At 45.2% G+C, this 20,319-nt stretch overlaps 1 protein-coding gene and 1 long non-coding RNA gene across 2 annotated transcripts; both read left to right on the top strand.

Moving 5' to 3' along the window:
• Window positions 1–6,726: 6,726 nt before the first annotated feature.
• LOC141058000 (uncharacterized) lies at window positions 6,727–8,295 on the top strand. The gene is made up of 3 exons (XR_012222069.1): window positions 6,727–6,909; window positions 6,990–7,142; window positions 7,237–8,295. It is a non-coding gene; the product is annotated as an uncharacterized lncRNA (long non-coding RNA).
• Window positions 8,296–17,225: 8,930 nt separating this feature from the next.
• On the top strand, window positions 17,226–19,804 carry SSTR1 (somatostatin receptor 1). Its single transcript, XM_073554182.1, has one exon. It carries the CDS (start codon window positions 17,722–17,724, stop codon window positions 18,826–18,828), a length of 1,107 nt encoding a protein of 368 aa, XP_073410283.1. The 5' UTR covers window positions 17,226–17,721; the 3' UTR covers window positions 18,829–19,804.
• The last annotated feature ends 515 nt before the right edge of the window (window positions 19,805–20,319 follow it).

The following is a 20,319-nucleotide window of genomic DNA, read 5'->3' as shown; positions in this document are numbered from 1 at the left end:
TTTGGTTAAGGGTTAGGGTCAGGGTTAGGGTCAGGGTTAGGGTCAGGGTTAGGGTTAGTTAGGGTTTAGGGTTTGGGTTAGGGTTAAGTATGGTTTGGTTAAGGGTTAGGGTCAGGGTTAGGGTTAGGGTTAGGGTTAGTTAGGGTTTGGGTTAGGGTTAAGTATGGTTTGGTTAAGGGTTAGGGTCAGGGTTAGGGTTAGGGTTAGGGTCAGGGTTAGGGTTAGGGTTAGTTAGGGTTTAGGGTTAAGTATGGTTTGGTTAAGGGTTAGGGTCAGGGTTAGGGTTAGGGTTAGGGTCAGGGTTAGGGTTAGTTAGGGTTTAGGGTTTGGGTTAGGGTTAAGTATGGTTTGGTTAAGGGTTAGGGTCAGGGTTAGGGTTAGGGTCAGGGTTAGGGTTAGGGTTAGGGTCAGGGTTAGGGTTAGTAAAGTCATGGTTTGGGTTAGTGTGAGGGGCCACCTAATGTTGGAAAAAACGCAAACGCGGTAAAAACGCACTAAAAATGCATACAAACGCATAAAAACGCTGCGTTTTTTTCATGCATGCTCATAAAAATGCTTGAAAAAAACGCAGCAGTTGTATGCTTTTGTATGCGTTTTTTCAATGCGTTTTTTTGCGGGAAAAACGCGCTGCAAAAAAAAGCAAGTGTGAAACTAGCCTTAGGCCGCTTTCACACATCAGTATTTTTGATCAGTATTTCATCAGTATTTGTATGCCAAAACCAGGAATGTCTCCAAAATAAGGAACAGGAGTCAGTCTTTCAATTATATTTTTTTCTCGGTAAGTTCCATTCCTGGCTTTGGCATACAAACACTGATGCAAAATTCTGACCAAATACTGACGTGTGAATGAGCCTTTAGGCAGTGTTCAAACAGAGGTATTTTCAAGTGGAAACAACTACAAAAACACTTTTTTCTTTTGCTATTTTTACACTGAGGTATTTTTTTTTTCATTGGTTCAAATTTTGTTAGTTTTCAAGCAGAAACCACTTCAGGAAACTCTCCTTTTTGGGAGGTGATATTGGAAAAAAATTTTTAGAACTCTGTAAATATACCCTTTGTAGCCTTTTTGGAGAAGTTTTTACTTTTCTGAAGCATTTTTATCTTTTCAGGAAAAGTATTTAGCAGCCTTCTGATTTGTTGTGCCAAATTTGGAATGAATTTCAGGAGTAATCTTCCTCTTAGAAGTGACATGCACTTTATTTATTTTTTTTCACTTGGCTTTTTTTCAAAACTTGGAGAAGGGGAAAAATGATTAAAAAAAAACACCCTGAACATATGAACAACAAAGTGGATTAACATTGAAATGAATCTGCAAAGACTTTACGCCAGTTTTTATGCCATTTTTCGAAGAAGATACACTGCAAAAAAATTCCATCTGAAGATAGAGTAACTGGAATTGGTTTTGTGCACCTTTAGGCTGTGGGCCAACGTTGCGTTTTTAAGCGTTTCCGTGGCGTTTTTGCAGCTGCGGAAACACTTAAAAAACGCTAACAAAACGCATCCTATGGGATTCCGCAGTTGCTGTGCCCATGCTGCGGATTTTTCCGCTACGGAATCGCATAGCGGTAAAATCTGCAGCATGTCCATTAATTCTGCGGAATCGCGCCGATTCCGCCGCCATAGGATTGCATTGAAATGCTCACTTTACACATGTGGCTATGCCCACCAAATGTAAAGTGAGCGCTTGATGTACGTATGGTACCCAGGTTCTGGAGGAGCGGAGACTCCATGCCCTGGGTACCATATCCCTGTGAAAAATAGAATTAAAGTAAAAAATAAAGATAAACTTACCCTCTGTCGGCCCCCGGAGTCCACCCGGCCCTCAGCGGCGCTGACAGCAACTTCCATTCCCAGGGATGCATTGCGCGAATGACCTCTGATGACATAGAGGTCTTGTGTGACCGCTACGTCATCAGAGCTCATTCACGCAATGCATCCCTGGGAACGGAAGCTGCCGGCAGCGCCGATGAGGACTGGGAGGACTCCGGGGGCCAACAGAGGGTAAGTATCTCTCTATTTTTAATTTTTTAAATTATTTTTAACATTCTATCTTTTACTATTGATGCTGCATAGGCAGCATCAATAGTAAAAAGTTGGTCACGCTTGTCAAGCACTATGCTTGACAAGTGTGACCAAGTGTGCTGCAAATCGCTTGGACAAGCGCTAGCATTCTGCAAGCTAAAAACGCTTGCAAAACGCTTGTGTTTTGCGGGAAAATGCATGAGAATTCCGCATGTCTTTTACCCGCAGTGGGGACAATTCCGCAGCATTTCTGCAACGTGGGCACATAGCCTTAAAACAAAACTGAGTTGGCTGAAGTCTCACAACTATCAGACACAGGTGATCCTTTCAGTGCCTTGGAGGAGTCTGTATGTCTATGATGGCTGCTAAATAAACAAGCCAGGACTGGAGAGACCCATTGGCTTAAGGGTGTGTGCACACGCTGCAGATTCTGCTGCGGAATTTTCCGCAATCCGCAGGTCCAAAGACCTGCGGTTTATCTGCGGATTAGCCTGCGGTTTGCCCCTGCAATTTGACACCTGTACAATGGAGTAGGTGTAAGACCGCTGCGGATTCCGCCCAAAGAAGTGACATGCTGCGGTTTTAAAGCCGCAGCAAATCCGCGCGGAAAATTCCGCACCTTGTGCACTGCGGTTTTTGTTTTCCATTGATTATTATGGTACTGCGGATCAGCAGCAGAATCCACAGCATGTGTACACACCCTAAGACCCAGCACTCTAGGAGGAGTGCTCCCTGAATATACAGCAGAATAAAGCCCCCGTCTCACTAAGCGAGATCGCTGCTGAGTCACAAGTTTTGTGATGCAATAGCAACCTCAGCAGCGATCTCGCTGTGTGTGACACCTATCAGCGACCGCACCCCCCCCGCCGGGTATCACTGATCATGCAGGAGTGTCCTGGGCCATTTTTTGATTGTTGGTCTCCCGCTGGCCAGCACGCATCGCTGCGTGTGGCAGCGGCAGACCATCGATCAGTGAGCTCCCAGCGCTGTAAGCAGACGCTGGGAACTGGTATCCAAGGTAAACAGCGGGTAACTAAGCGTGCGCGTTTCTTCGTTACCCACTGTGTACCCTGGATACCAGCGTGCTCACGCTAGGAGCTGGTATCCAAGGTAAACAGCGGATAACTAAGCACCGCGCGTGCTTAGTTGCCCACTGTTTACCTTGGATACCAGCTCCCAGCGCGAACATGCTGGTATCCAGGGTACACAGCGGGTAACTAAGCGCGCTTAGTTACCCGCGTCCTTGCTGGTCCTGATCTCTGGTGAGTCTGCCTGTTTGACAGCTCACCAGCGATCATGTAGCGACACACCAGCGATCCTGACCAGGTCATATCGTTGTTGGGATCGCTGGTGCGTCGCTATGTGTAACAGGACCCTAAGTCAACAGGAACAAAGCTCCACAGTAATGTGCAGAGCTGTTGTAATGCGCATGAGTGAAAGCAACAGATGGCACTGACATCTGAATCTTTCACTTAAAGGGAAGGTGCCACCAGTTTTCTTATAGTTTTTTTTTGTGAAATTATATTTTTGTGAAATTAACTTTGAAATAGTAATCAAAATGTATTATTGCAATGTTAGCAAACATTTCTATATGAAAAATCTTATATATTTTTTTTACAAATATATATAATTACCACTAGGGGGAACATTTTCCATTTTAGACCTCAAGCAGCTAAAATAAGGCTTATCAGCTTTACTGTTAGCTGGAAAATTGGGGCAGTAATGGCTGACATCACCATTTCCCTCCCCTTTGGGGTATTCTAGTACTCCTGGGGCAGAATGAAGAGTAGCATCACAGGGCAGTGCCTTTTTGTGGGTGACTGCCCTGTGATCTGCTATCGCCAGCAGTTACTGCATCGGAAGCACAGCTTGTTTACAGAGAAGCAGAAGACAGTGGACTCAGCAGCATCCTGAACCTGGACCGGAGGAAGAGTGAATACATCTGGTGTGTATGAAACAGCATTAAGGAGTGGAGCTGTTGGCAGGAGTTGTGATCATCCCTCAGATAAGATAAAGAGCTGCAGGTCTGCAGTGAATGGCCGCATTGTGGAGGGGGGTGAGAGATACATGTAGTCTGGATGAGAGACATGGAGACTGATGGGAGAGAGACTTATGGGCCACTTTTAAGATCCGGGGTGGAGGAAACGGACTGGCCCCACTATCTTCCTGCAGTTCGTTTAAAAAATAAAAGCCCATACCGGGTTTTTCTGAACAAGCTCTTTGGTCAAAAATAACTTGACCATGTTCATGCTTACTTTTATTCTGCCTTGTGACTCACAGGCATCCTGCTGTGACCACAAGGCACTCCAACAGATCAAATATACTTCTGAGCGCATCCTGGGGAACACATAGCGACCCTCGCATATGACTCCGGTCACTGCCTTGTAAGGTAACAAGCATCAATGTGGGATGCAGTGACAGGATGCAGGCAGAGCAAGGGTTAACAGGTTTATTTACAGGGGAATGCTCCATGCAGGGAGGTAAAGGGTTAAACAGCATGAATGGAAAAGGATGTAGGGAGACAATGGGTTATACAGGGGAGACAAACAGTATATTAAATAAAAGTATATTCATAAGGTGAAGAACAGCAGTTGAAAATATCGGCGGTCTAATAGCACAGATGTCAGGAAGTCCTTAAACTGCAGCTCCTGCTGCGAACTCAATGGCAACGGCTGGCGTGGTGTCCTCTCTAGTGGGGTGAGGCGAAAGACAATACCCCGTCTTCTGGTAACAGTGATCAGTCTCCGGTACCTTCCACTGCCCCTAGTCCATATACTGTAGATGCCTACAAGGTTACAGGCGACGGTACTTTCTTAGCCCGACGTGACTCCTGCACATCTCTCCCCACAGTCTCAGTCAAGCGAGCCCACAGTGGCTGACGGTAGCACAGGTCACCATCTTGTACGAGCCTAACGTGGCTCGGCAGGTGTTTACTGGCCCAGTCAGGGTGTCTGTCCTGTACCCGGTCACTCTTAAGGGGCATGTGTGTAGTACCCATGGACACAGTACATTCTGCATCTTGCTTTCTGGTAGTCACTGACACACCATGCATGATCCTCTACACCTTTGGTCCCTGCTGCTGGTGACAGGGAATGGCGGACGCTGGTCTGCACAATGCTGGTGCTCCCTCGATGGGGCACTTCTTTCTGTAGCTGGCTCTGCTCTCTTCTGTGTGCACGGCTCTGCTCTGTTCTGCACCCGGCTTCTCTCCTGGCAGCGGTCCTGCTCTAGACGGTGGTACTCGAGGGAAGGGGCAGCCCAGCGCGCTGCTCACCGCTCTGCACACTGCTCTGCGTTTGCGTCAAAGTCCCATCCTTCCTGCGCTTTTCCCTTTTATATGCCGGCTGCTGCGCACCTTTTTCTGACTCTCCCCGCCCTTCTCTGTCCTCGCTTAGGCTTCCCTCAGACAGCAGGGGATGCAGCCTTTCTAGTTATGGACCCGGCAGGCAGGTACCCGCAGTCTGGTCAACCTCCTTACAGCCTCACAACACATATTTGGAATTTTTTTTCATCACTTAGATAAAAAAGACCATAGACATGTTTGGTGTCTGTGAACTTGTAATGACCTGGAGAATCATATTGGCAGGTCAGCTTTAGCATTTAGTGAACCTAGTGAAAAAGCCAAACAAAAAAACAAGTGTGGGATTGCATGTTTTTTGCAATTTCACAGCACTTGGAATTTTTTTTCCATTTTCTTTTACCCGACATGGTAAAATCAATGGTGCCGTTCAAAAGCACAACTCGTCCCGCAAAAAACAAGCCCTCACACAGCCATATTAACGGAAAAATAAAAAAGATGACTTTGGGAAGGGAGTAAAAAATGAAAATGAAAAACCAAAAATACCCCTGGTTGTTAAGGGGTTAAGGCCACGTTCACATGTTCAGTATTTGGTAAGTATTTTAGATCAGTATTTGTAAGCCAAAACTAAGTGTGGATGAATAATGCTGCAACATATGCGGTACCGTGATGCCTGTGCTGACTGGCGCCCACTGGCACTAACGGATGAGTGAGCTGAATGCACTGCGGCACTAGGCAGTACCAGTACTAAGTGCTGACTCTAACCTCTAAACCCTACTAACACGTGTATCAAAGGGAAGGGGTTTCATAATGAGTCATTCACCTGTCTCATACATCCATCATCACACACACCACTATAAACATAAGAACTAATGTCTATCATAGCGCATAGCGGGGCGGCCATGTGAGGCTTTTATAGCCATGACCTTCTGTGACCCACAATGCTAGTCTGAGCAGAGTGCCGGCGCTCGACGAGTCTGCTGAGCAGGCTCCACTGTGGCCGGAGAGGCATGGGAGACTTCTGAAGGCAAGGCTCAGGATTCCTGCTGTGCAGCGACAGGAACCCGACGCCTAACACAAGTGTTATTCAATGGGTGACATCTCACCTGTGATTTTTTTTTTCTCAGCTGAAATCGGACTGAGAAAAAAAAATCACAACATGCTGCGTATCTCGGAAGAGACTCGCAAATGCAAGTCAATGGATGCGAGAAAAAAAAGCACAGCACACGCAACATGCGTATGCCGTCTGTTTTTTACGGATTGAAGTTAGAGAATTTTGCCCAAAAGACACAAATAATCCCATGACAGGAAGTGACATACAGGGAAGTGTTGACAGGCTCCCATAAACCACCTGTCAGGAATTGGTGCTTGTGAGAGACACACCTCCATGGAGTGTTTTGCTTTTGGCATGTCTCGTTCAATTAATGTGGAATTGCTCTTGGTTTTAGTCCAGGATCGTCCTGAACTTTGGGATCCTCGTGACTCCAGCTATCAAAATCGCCTTGTTAAGGACGCCTCCTGGACCTATATTTGTCACCAGTTATTTCTCAATTATGCTGAGAGCAGCCCAGATGTCCAAATAGGGATGAGTAAATAAACATTTTTTTTTTTATAGTGGGCTTCACAGTACTATATTTTCATGTGTAAATGGAACTGTTCTTTTTGGCAGTGAATGATGTAACCCGGATATGGCGGAGCTGCCAGGATCAATATAGGAGGGAGCGCCAGCAAATGCAGCAAAGTGGTTCTGGGGCCAGCAAAAAAGGCCCTACCTGTGTATGAGTCGCTTAAACTTTTTAGCCCCCGTCATGGACCTAAGACCGTAAGTACTTGTTTTTACGCCACGTTGCTAATGTTTTCAAACATATTTGTAGTAACGTTACAAAAATATTTTTACAAAATAAATTTATAAATAGAACAGAATCCAACATACGGGAAAGAGACACAGCCTCTGAAGCAAAGGCAGGGCCATCCCAACCTGAGGAACAACGCCCATGTGAGGAAGATGTCCCTGGACCATCAGAGGAGGAAGGTCGAGAACCAAAAAACCCTCGAGGATGCAGCACACCAGGAAGAGCAGGCCAAGAGCAGCAGTCCTACTTTGCCCCTATATACCTCACCCCACGCGTCAATACCACGGCAAATACACAGAAGTAGGAATGGCAAAAAAATTTGGAGACAAGGAGGCAAATTGATAGCTGTGTCATGGATTACATTGGTCGTACCATTTCTGATGATGGAGAGGAGGCATTTGGTCGCAGCTTGGCCCAACATCTTCGCCAAATACCCAGAGATTTAAGGCTAAACACCAAAACATCTATACTGCACCTCATACATGCTGCCACTCCCCCTCAAAATCCTAGCTATCTTTTTGAATTAATAGAGAGACACCATCAACAGCTAACTCACTGCCACCATGCATGCAGCTCAGGGGCTGCTCATGGCACTGCAACTAGGGAGTCACACGAACCACCTACAACTATACCACCGACTGACTCTGGGCATCCATCTTCCTCTGTAATTTCAACACAATCATGGCAACGTCATACAAGTGTGGCAGGCCCATATGTACAGGAGCATAGCACCACAGGCCAACCGCCTCCTTTAGTAGGGAGTTACAACCCCATATTCAGCAATAATCCCCCCACACATACTCAGCCAGCTTGGCTCACATACCAAACCCATTATGGTCAGCAAGGCCAATATGGGCCACAGTACAGGCAATCACATTTAGTTGGCCAGGGTGAAGGCTGGCATCATGGTCCTCCACACCAAACTTCAAATATTGGCCAACACAGCCAAAAATCTTACCACCAACATACACAACAACCTGCTTGGTATTATCAGGGGCCAGTGGATTATGTGCCCAGTCACCAACAACCAATGCCAACACAGCACAACCCCCCAGCAGCCATAAATCCAAATACAATAACACACCAGCAAAGCACTCTTCCCGAAAACTCCGACAATCCCCTTTCACCATCTTCAAAAACCATATCACATCATACTTTTGTGGATTTGTAAGGTTTGTTATTGTTATAATAGGTAAATCTCTGCCAAAGTTGGCTATTTCTTAGTTAAGGCAAAATTAAGCCTTAAGTTTGTTTTTTTTGCGCCAAATAAAAGTAAATCTGGTTTTCAAAGCAAAATATGTATTTGTTATTAAACGAAAACATGTAGCCAAAATAATGAACACATAATGGGATTATTGTAATCTGCATCATCACAAAAAAAAATTAAACTAAACATCATGGCCCAATATTTTCTTGCCAGGGTATCGCTCCCTCAGGTGTAAGAAAATAATCCATCAGAATGTCACTGTCACGCACTCTGAGGCCTGAAAGCTCTCTGCCTCTGGCAAAGCCTGGGCAATTTGAGCAGGATTGTTAGCCAATCCTCCCTCGGCATTCTCAGACACATGCAACTTATGGATACGTGTAAAATTGTGTAATATTACACACGCCTTAATTACAACGTCGACATTTTGCTCACTTAACTGAATGGCACTAAGCAATAAAATCCATTTTGGGGTCAAAATGCCAAAGGCACATTCAACCAGACGCCGTGCTCTCGTTAGTCTGTAATTAAAAATCCTCCGACGTCTGTCAAGACCCCGCCACGGATAAGGCCTCATAACATAGAGTGTGAGTTGAAAAGCCTCATCAACCACTATGACATAAGGAATTGGTGCACCACCTGAAGTAGGAAGACTCCTTGGGGGTGGGACACCCATTTGATTGCTCTTAAGCCGCCGACCCCTTATGGAAGAATTGAAGATGCGAGAATCTCCAGTTCTTCCATAAGCCTCAATATCTACAATTATAAAATTATATTGGCTGTCACCTAATGCCAACAAGACTACTGAAAAAAACCTCTTATAACCGTTGTATTGGGACCCTGAGTTTGGCGGCTTCTTGACGCAGATGTGCTTCCCATCTAAAGCACCCAGACAATTTGGGAACTGACAGCTCCGGTACATCCCATTTGTGATGCATTTCCAGTGTTCAGGGGTTGGCTCCGGCATGACTTTCTCCTTAAGGCGATCCCAGATTTGTGTACAGGTGTGCTTCACAATACTGTAGATGGTTGTGCATCCAAGGAGAAATTCTAAATGGAGGTCAGCATAAGGCTGGTTTAACACGTGTATTGGGCAGAGCTGTGGAGGGGCTGCGTACATCCTCCTTTTAGCCCCACCCACTTTCATTCAGCTCCGCCTACGTTGGCATGCGTCCTGCATACCTATCTTTAACATAGGGTATGCAGGCCATGCGATGGATGCGAATGCCCCCTTATGCGTCATTTTGATGCTGCGTCGAACGCAACATGTTGCATTTTGTTGCAGTTGGCGCAGCTTCAAATGATGCATGTGGAGGCATCCGCATACATACACATGGCTTGCGTACCAAATGTTAAAGATAGGTATGCAGGACGCAAGCCAATGAAGGCGGAGCTGAATGGAAGTGCGGCAGTGGGCAGGGCTTAAAGGAGGATGTGCGCAGCCCTCCGCAGCTCTGTCCAACGCAAGTGTGAAACCAGCCTAAGACTCTCCTGCTGCAAGAAACCTAAAATGTAAATACAGTTACAAATTAAGGTAAGGTTGACATATAAGGGTATGTTTCATTGGTCCAGAATGGCTGCCTGCTTTTGTATGTGCGATGATTCCGCATGTGTTCATTGAACTGTGCGGAATCACTGCATTCCTATCAGTAGCGTAGCTATCGGGGGGCAGAGAGGGCGGTGGCCCCGGGCTCTGAGGGGGCCCACCTGGATTTACGCTACTGTAACTGTATCTGTGGCAAAGCAGGGAGAATTGATCATCTCCCTACTCTGCCGCTATGTTCTCTTCTCTGCCACAGGACCTGTGATGAGGTCACAGGAGGGGAGGAGTCAAGGTCACATGATCAGGGGCCTCCTGTTTGCAGGACTCTGCTGTGCTGGTTGTCATGGTGCTGGATGAGGGGAAGTTTATGTGTGGAGTCAGGAGGGGTTTACAGGGTGGCTGTAGCAGAGCTGTGTTTACAAGGTGTACGCAGCAGAGCCATGTGTGTACAAGGTGTACGGAGCAGATCCATGTATGTACAGGTGTACGGAGCAGAGCGTGTGTGTACAAGGTGTACGGAGCAGACCGCATGTGTATGAGGTGTACGGAGCAGAGCCATGTTTGTATGAGGTGTACGGAGCGGAGCCTCGTGTGTACAAGGTGTACAGAGCAGAGCCACATGTGTACGAGGTGTACGGAGCGGAAACGCGTGTGTACCAGGTGTACGGAGCGGAGCCGCAGGTGTACGAGGTGTACGGAGCGGAGCCGCGTGTGTACGAGGTGTACGGAGTGGAGCCGCTTGTGTACGAGGTGTACGGAGCGGAGCCGCGTGTGTACGAGGTGTACGGAGCGGAGCCGCGTGTGTACGAGGTGTACGGAGCGGAGCCGCGTGTGTACGAGGTGTACGGAGCGGAGCCGCGTGTGTTCGAGGTGTACGGAGTGGAGCCGTGTGTGTACAGAGCAGAGCCGCGTGTGTGCGAGGTGTACGGAGCAGAGCCGTGTGTGTACGAGGTGTACGGAGTGGAGCCGTGTGTGTACGAGGTGTACGGAGCGGAGCCGCATGTGTACGAGGTGTACGGAGCGGAGCCGCATGTGTACGAGGTGTACGGAGCGGAGCCGCGTGTGTACGAGGTGTACGGAGCGGAGCCGCGTGTGTATGAGGTGTACGGAGCGGAGCCGCGTGAGTACGAGATGTACGGAGTGGAGCCGTGTGTGTACAGAGCAGAGCCACGTGTGTACGAGGTGTACGGAGTGGAGCCGTGTGTGTACGAGGTGTGCGGAGCAGAGCCGTGTGTGTATGAGGTGTACAGAGCGGAACCGCGTGTGAACGAGGTGTATGGAGCAAAGCCGCATATGTACAAGGTTTACGGAGTGAAGCCATGTGTGTTCAAGGTGTACAGAGCGACACCTCAGGTGTACAAGGTGTACGGACCAGAACCGCATGTGTACGAGGTTTACGGAGTGAAGCCATGTGTGTACTGAGTGGAGCCGTGTGTGTGCAAGATGTATGGAACGGAGCCATGTGTGTACGAGGCATAGAAAGCAGAACCGTGTGTGTGTATGAGGTGTGCGGAGCTATGCATGTACAAGGTGTATGGTGGGGAGCATTCATACCTCCCAACTGTCTCGATTTTGAGAGAGAGTCAGCCCCGGTCGGGAGCTTACTTTTCCCGCGGACACAGGAGTACACGACAGAGCCCTGATGAGCACTTTAAAATTCGCACGTGACATTCACCGGAAGTAACGTGCTGGAAGCTGACCGGAAATGAGGTAATTTCGGGAGGAGATTGTGGCGGAACCATGGAGGCACTTCAGGGAATGCTTCAGATCCATCACCGTGTCCTCCTCCTCCAGCGGGGACAGCAGGATCGCCTTGGACTCGGGGATGCTCGCCATGTGAGTGGATCATGGTATGTCCTGCATTGGGAGGCTCAGGTGGGCACTACAATGGGAGCCGGGCTGCTGTAGTATCTTTCTCTCTCTCTGTTTTTTCTCTCTCTGTTCTTTCTTCTTCTCTCTAATCTTATTTTCTTTCTCTCTCTCTCTCTCTTTCTTTCTTTCTTTTCTTTCTTTCCCCTCTTCCTTTCTCTCTCTGTTCTTTCTTTCTTTCCCCTCTTTCTTTCTCTCTAATCTTTCTCTCTCTAATCTCTCTCTCTCTTCTTTCTTTCTCTCTCTCTGTTATTTCTTTCTCTATAATGTAGCCCCCTTCATATGGTTTAATACAACCCCCCAAAGAATATAATGTAGCCCCTTCAGAATATAATGCAGCCCCCCTCATAGGGTATCATACTACCCCCTCATACGGGGTATCATAATCATGCAACCAGGACTCACTATATAATTTAAAAAAAAAAAAAACATACCTCTCCTCCTCGCTCCCACGCTCATTTCGGCGGTGGCTCTGCTCTAATGTCAGGAGCTGCGCTGCAGTCAGACCGACACACAGCGGGGACGCGATGAAGTGACGTCATTGCACACCCGCTGTGTGTCAGAGGAAGAGGGTAATGATGGGAGAGGGAGCGTCATGTGATGCTCTCTCTTCCATTATTGCGGCGCGCACTGGGGGGCTGCTCTGATGCCGCAATAATGGAATATATATAAATACTAGCTGAAGAGCCCAGCGCTGCCCGGGCATAGTAACTAACTGTGGTTAGTACTAACAAATTATAATTATCCTCCATCCCATAGTCCCATGCCCATATACCCATCATACATATCCTCCATCCCATAGTCGAATGCCCATATACCCATCACACATCCTCCATCCCATAGTCCCATGCCCATATACCCATCATACATATTCTCCATCCCATGCCCATAAACCCATCATACATATTCGCCATCCCATAGTCTCATGCCCATATACCCGTCATACATGTCCTCCATCCCATAGTCCGGTGCCCATATACCCATCACACATCCTCCATCCCATAGTCCCGTGCCCATATACCCATTATGACATCATCATCACCATGGCAACCGTTATGACATAACCGTCACCATTGCAACCTATTAAGACATCGTCACCATGGCAACCATTGTGACAGCATCTTCGCCATTGCAACCTATTATGACATTAGCGTCGCCATGGCAACCATTATGACATCATAATGAGGGGCAGGGCTTGCAACCTATGATGACATCAGCGTCGCCAAGGCAACCAATATGACATCATAATGAGGGGCGGGGTTTGATACACACACACTTTTTCCCCATTATGTTGATAGGGGCAAAATTGTTTGGTGAATTAGTACGCGCGGGGTTAAAATTTCGCCCTCACAACATAGCCTATGACGCTCTCGGGGTCCAGACGTGTGACTGTACCAAATTTTGTGGCTGTAGCTGCGACGGTGCGGATGCCAATCCCGGACATACACACATACATACACACCCACATTGAGCTTTATATGTTAGATAGATTATATAGATTATTTTTGGCAAAAGTGCGGTTATCTGCTGAGGTTCTCTGGTTAGGGGCTCACTCAGAAGTTTCGCCCCTCCGAACCAAAACCCTAGCTACGCCTCTGGTTCCTATACATTGGAGAGTGCTATTTATCTTGTCGAGTCTGATCGTGTTAGCAAGATAAATAGACATGCTGCAGTCAAGAAACAGGCACTGCATGTGCATATACGCAGGGAAGCCGGAGGCGTCCCTGTACACATAGTGGAGATGGAATTTTATACAATCCCATCCACTATGCTGTAACATCTGGCCACTGCGGATTGGACGCTGTGGCTGTATGCAGCGTCCAATACTTAGAAATGACTGACCGTGGAAACATTTGTCGAGGAATGGCAGGCATTCTACTTGAAGTCGTGCTAATAATTATCACAAAGAATATTCAAAGATTAGCTACAAAATTATGATAATTCGGTATGTTCCTAACATACATTAATATATGTGTCACATATGTCAAATTAAATATAAATATAATTACCTCAAGGTAAGAAGCCGTACTTCTGTAGAAATACATTTGCGAAAGCGGGAATTTTGAAAGGTTATTTCTGGACGAAGCTCACCCAGTAGAATGTCAAATGTCTCAACTGACATCCTCGTGTAGGCAAAAAATTGCCACGATGCATGTGTAGATGTCCATACAGCGGGGCAAAATGACCTCTTATAGGACACTGGATGAGGAGTGAATGCACCCAAAATCTATGCCACCTCCTCGGAGCAACACGGGAATATCCGACACCATACTCCCGGGATAACACCCAGTTGAAAAGGAGTTCCTCCGTAGGATCTAAGCTCAAGTTTATAGCAACCATTCTTGCCTGGAGTTAATGCCAACAGCCAAAGCTCTAAATATGGATGTGATTACCAGCACACATGTTGTTAACTACATTTATATAGGGCTAGCACGCTAATTAAGTTTGATTGGCCTTCTAGCTCCATAGAAAATGCATTGCATACGGATTGCATATGCATGCAATACGGATGTTCCGTTTTAAAAATCGCATGACACTCACATGGCACTTGTACGTTTTTTTGGTCCAGAAATCGGACCTTTTTGTCTTGCATATGGGTATGAGCCTTAAGGGTATGTACCCATTTGAGAGAAAAACAGACGAGTGCAACCCGATAAAAAATTGGATTGCACTCTGACCAATGTTATTCAATGAGTTACATCTCATATGGGCTTGTAGGTCTTTGAAAAGTAAATCCACCTTTATATCTTAACACAAAATATCATTCCTATAAATGATCAGTATATTGGACTTCAGTCCAGAAAAAGGGCAACTCTATAATCAGACAAACCACCAAAGAACCAAATGAGTTCAAAAATGCCCAAATAGTTAATAATACATTTTTATAAAGTTAAACACACAAAAAAAACACACTTATACATAGTATATATTTAGATTGGTAATTTAATCCAAGTGCCTTTTTAGGAAGTAGGGAGTATTCCTATATTTTTTCCTTAACCCCTTCCTGAGCGCTATCCTTAACTTTTTACCATCTGGTCGTTTTACTAATTATTGATGTCGGGTGGCCTTGCCATATTGTTTTCCACCATATATGACTCATATTTTGTATCTACTGATGTTTTATTTAGATGTAATTTTTGAATAAAATGTTTGCACATTTTTGCACAAGACTAAACTTTTGTGTGTTTAACTTTATAAAAATGTATTATTAACTATTTGGGCATTTTTTAACTCATTTGGTTCTTTGGAGGTTTAACACCTTTATATCTTCTAGCATTTGCTGCATTTCCAATTAATTAGTGTTTTAATTTGTACACAAATGAAGAATTAAGTGCTTTTGCCATGATTGAGCACTTAACTAGCCTCTCCCTCCTGAGCGTCTTTCCCTGTCCAGCACAAGCTTCTTTAGCATTTTGAGTGATGTCAGGTGCCAGACAAGGAAATCCAAAAGTGAGCTATTAATAAACTTAAAAAGGTTGCTGCTGGACTGGGAAACAACCTAGGAAGGCAGAGACCCTGGATGTGCTATGTCACACCCAGAGCACCTAAATACTCATTTGCATATGAAGTAAAACACTACTCTGGAATTCAGTAGAAGATATAAAAAGTGTCTATGGATTTACATTAGCCTGTATATGTGGTTTGTGGTGGTTGATCTTACTGACATACAGTATATTCCCTTTTTAAAATCATGCCTGCCTGCCTCACTGGAGCAGAGGCTTTAGGGAGAAAATTAACTTTTATCCTCCCCGTAACAGCTTGCTTTCAGACATAGGGGCGGTGCAGGGAGCAGTTACAGTCACCGCTCTCTATACTGCGAGCGTGGCTATAATCGATCCTCGGCACTTTTATCGATTGACATCCTGCACGGTAGCATGCATGTGCAGGGAAAGCTGTCACTGAATGAGAAGGGAAGCGATTACAGTATAGAGAGTGGTGACTGTTGTGAGGTAACCACTCCGTGCACTGCCTTTAAGGGTGTTTGCACACATTGCGGATTCTGCTGCGGAATTTTCCGCGCGGATTTGTCTAAATCCGCAGGTCAAAAGACCTGCAGTTTATCTGCGGATTTTCTGCGGATTTGCCTGCGGTTTTCCCCTGTGGTTTGACACCTGTCATAGAGCAGGTGCCAAACTGCTGCGGAATTCGCACAAAGAAGTGACATGCTGCGGATTTAAAACCGCAGCAAATACGCGCGGAAAATTCCGCACCATGTGCACTGCGGTTCTCATTTTACATAGCTTTTAATGGTACTGTGCATCGCAATAGAAACTGCTGCGGATCCGCAGGACCAAATCCACTGCAGCGTGTGCACACACCCTTAGAGTGAAAACATTTTCTCCCTGCAGCCGCTGCTCCTGTAAGCCTGCCAGAAATGATTTTAATGGTTTCTGGACATCACAGTATCGCTTTTACTAATGTGCATGGCTTAGTCCCATACACACACTAGACTTCCTCTCCTTTCAAATACTTTCTGATTATACAACTGGGAGTCTATTATTCTAGCCTCCAAGAGTTGGGTCACTTCTATTTTACATTTTTCACTTACACAGTGGATAGTTGATTTTTATTTTAGGCTGAATTACCCGTTTAAGGTTAAATACTATATAAAGAAGATCTGACCATTTCTTTTTTTTAATATGCAGCAACTTTTAGATCTTTTGGAGAAGCGCTTTCTTGTGATATGAACTGGTTCTGTAAAGAATAACGTGGTTGTACACATTCAAGGATTTATTATACTTATATAATGCCATTAATTCAATAACAGCAATAACAATCTACATTCCCTATCAGTATCTTTGGAGTGAGGGAGGAAACCGGAGAACCCGGAGGAAACCCACGCAAATGGGGAGAACATACAGACGCCTTGCAAATTTTGTCCTCTGTGACCCAGGACCACAGAGCTGCAAAGCAACAGTGCTAACCACTGAGCAACCGTGTTGCCCTTACGATTTGTACAGTGGATGTACAGAGGGAGAGAGAGAGTTAAACTAGTTACTAAGGTGTCACGGTATGATGAACCGATCTCATTAGACCAGTTTTCCATATAAGACAACTCTGGATCTGGCCGGAGCATGCTCATGAATACACCATTACCCCGTACAGCCTCTGCGCTATTACCTGAGCACCTCGTGTCCTGCGTGCTTCAACTTGTATGTGAAGCACAGATGAAAATGTTAATGAGAAAAATATTTGTAAGTCACGCAGAAGAAGAGTGAGCACAGAATAGAGGACGGTCAAAGATGACACAAATAGCAGGAGCAAATCATTAATCTTCTGGATGGCATATTGTAGGTAGCATATCCAGCAGGAAGAGGGTTAAACATAAGAGATTGCTATATAAAGGCAGAAGAGGTACCAGTCCATAGTGAAGATCTCAACCTAATCATATATCTCCTCCCAACTCCACAGGGCTAGAACTTCCCTGTTTTCTCCTTCAGCATGTTGCACCCCTGCATCCTCCCAATCTGCACAGCTGGAGCCCCTGATCTGTTCCTTCAGCTTTTGCAACAGTGTAATAACTGCTTGTGATGCTTTTAGAAGAGTGAATTATTCAGACACTGCTCCTCCTTCATTCAGCCTTTGCTTCCTAGCTACTGACTGGAACAAATATTGCAGCTCCAGAGATTTCCTGCAGGATGGAGAGTAGAATGTGAGCAGAGCACAGAAGCTCCTTCGTTACTATGCATTCCTGAAGGTACCTGCTGGAACAGAAGTGACAACATCTGAGCAGACTTCAACCATGGTGACCACAATCTGAGGAGTTAGGATAACATGCTATACATCTCCTCTAGCAGGATTTAACCTTTCTGTGCTGTAAGTGACTGATCCGCAGCGATGCCATCTCTTATACTGGCACGGATTATGTTTTCCTGCAACTTTACTATGTCTTAAGCTTTTATTGGACAAATCACAGTCTTCAATTTCCAAGATGCTTCAAAATGAGACATCTATGATAATGGGGTTTCTTGAGAGTACAGCTGAGGCAACCTGGGGTAACAACTCTAGGAATAACACTTCTACAGACTCCCCTGGCATTGCCATCTTCATTTCCTTTGTGTACTCTTTGGTTTGCATTGTAGGATTGTGTGGTAACTCTATGGTCATCTACGTTATTTTGCGGTATGCCAAGATGAAGACCGCTACTAATATCTACATTTTGAACTTGGCCATTGCTGATGAACTTCTTATGCTCAGTGTGCCTTTCCTGGTGACCTCCACCCTTCTTCGTCACTGGCCATTTGGGTCACTGCTTTGTAGGCTGGTTCTTAGCTTGGATGCCATGAACATGTTTACCAGCGTCTACTGCTTGGCTGTTCTCAGTTTGGATCGATATGTGGCTGTGGTACATCCCATCAGTGCTGCTCGCTACCGACGACCAAGTGTGGCAAAAATGGTGAATCTTGGGGTCTGGCTCTTCTCATTGCTCATCATCCTCCCTATTGTCATTTTCTCCAGCACTGCACCGAATAGTGATGGGACAGTGGCTTGTAATGTACATATGCCAGAGCCCTCACAGCGATGGGTTGTGGTCTTTGTCCTCTACACCTTTCTGATGGGCTTTCTCCTGCCAATGGCTGCCATCTGCTTATGCTATATACTCATCATAACAAAAATGAGAGTTGTAGCACTCAAAGCGGGCTGGCAGCAGCGCCGCAGATCAGAGCGTAAACTAACTCTTATGGTGACTGTCGTGGTGACTGTTTTTGTGGTCTGTTGGATGCCATTCTATGTGGTACAACTAGTGGGTGTTTTTGCTAGAAGTGGGGACACAACAGTCAGCCAACTTTCTGTTGCACTTGGCTATGCCAACAGTTGTGCCAACCCTTTCTTGTATGGCGTTCTCTCAGACAATTTTAGGCGATCTTTCCAGAAGGTCTTGTGTCTCAGTTGGATGGAAAATGCCACCGAAGAACCAGTAGACTATTATGCTACTGCATTAAAGAGTAGGGCATACAGTGCTGAAGACATGCAGAATGGCATGTTGACAACTGGCAGCACCTATCGCAATGGGACCTGCAGCTCTAGGACCCACTAGAAATAAGTTATGCAATGACAATCTGAAACTGTTCTCCGTGAATCCACACGCTACTAAATCATCAGTCACTTGTGGCACAATGACAGTTGTGAACCTTTGGTTCTGGTTGGGGAAACACAAGTATCCTTTTTCACTAAGTGGTTTAATATGTATAAAATAACATACTGCACTGATATAGGATTTGTTGTCAATAACATTAGCTTTATATGGATTTGTCTGCTGTCCTGATCACATAGGGTAATATCCAATTCTGATTCTGCCAGCACATTCTCCCTAAACCCCATCAGAAGGAAGAGCAAGACGAAGCTTGATTGATTTTTACATCGATTGGTTAAAATATAGACCGTCATCATCCAAATGACTTCATATGAATGACCAGTTATGTTTCCACCGCATAATATCTAGATAATTACTACCCTTACATGATTATTGTTGAAGCTTTTTTTTCTCTCGTTGCAATCACTGTGTATTTTTAGCACCTCCGTATGGCTTTTTGTGCTGTTGTGATATGTCAGAGGGGATTACGACCATCCTACTATTTATACCAATTTAGTTGAAGCCAACAACGAGATGCCATTTGTTGTCAACTTCTTGTTTCTGCCGTATTTATGAAGTATTGATAAAATAACATGAGCTGGTTTTGTAAAACTGAGACGTAAATTTGCACAATTCTGCTGGCATATGAGCAAATTCTTGGAATTTGCTTAATTTGGTGCTTTAGTAATAGAATGTGGAAAATGTGCATAGTCTGTCTGTAAAGTTAGGTGCTTTATTGTGTCTCTTACAATATACCAAACAAATCATCTGCCCCCTTCCCAGTGGTTGTTTCACCTGCGTCTGCACAAACTTATCGAATGTAAACTGGAATTATATTTGTGCAAAAATCCTGTTATAAATTTCCCACTGAATTCTACTGCAACTTTTTTTTTTCTGAAACCACAAAATAATAAAGCACATTATTTAATTTTTGCTACTTCCTAGCTCGTATGCAATTGGACTTTTCTTCTGTTAAATATATGAGCAGATGTGTTATCGGTCACCGCTTATTATGTAATGATGCAGGACAGGGTTTTATTGGGTCAGGAGAGGAATACTGTGGGTGGTATTTTAGGAATACCAGAATGTATTTCATAGAGTAGCACAGGGTTAATCATTTCTTTACCCCGCAAGATATATACTGTAATATTCCAGGTTGTATTGTCTTCTAGTGAGATTGAGTACGGGGACAGAAGAGCATATGAAAAACCATCCGAGATTCCTCCGTGTTGCAATCCTTGTGCCATCCGTGTGTCCGTTTTTTTTATGTTCGATCTTTTTTCATACATCTGCATTAAAATTTAATTTTAAATTAAAATGTGCGTAATCAATTACAGTTTCCAGGATTAATAATAGAGATAGAACTGTAAAATTCAGATGTTTCTGTGTGGACGTCTGAGACTTGGAAGAGAATTGTGCATACTGCCTTTTATTTTTTTCAGTGACAGTCAGGCA

Source organism: Dendrobates tinctorius, unplaced genomic scaffold (assembly GCF_039654945.1).
Source record: "Dendrobates tinctorius isolate UK_male_01 unplaced genomic scaffold, ASM3965494v1 ptg000208l, whole genome shotgun sequence".
Classification (NCBI taxonomy): Eukaryota; Metazoa; Chordata; class Amphibia; order Anura; family Dendrobatidae; genus Dendrobates; species Dendrobates tinctorius.
The sequence above is the reverse complement of the archived record's forward strand: the minus strand, read 5'-3'. Positions and strand labels throughout refer to the sequence as shown.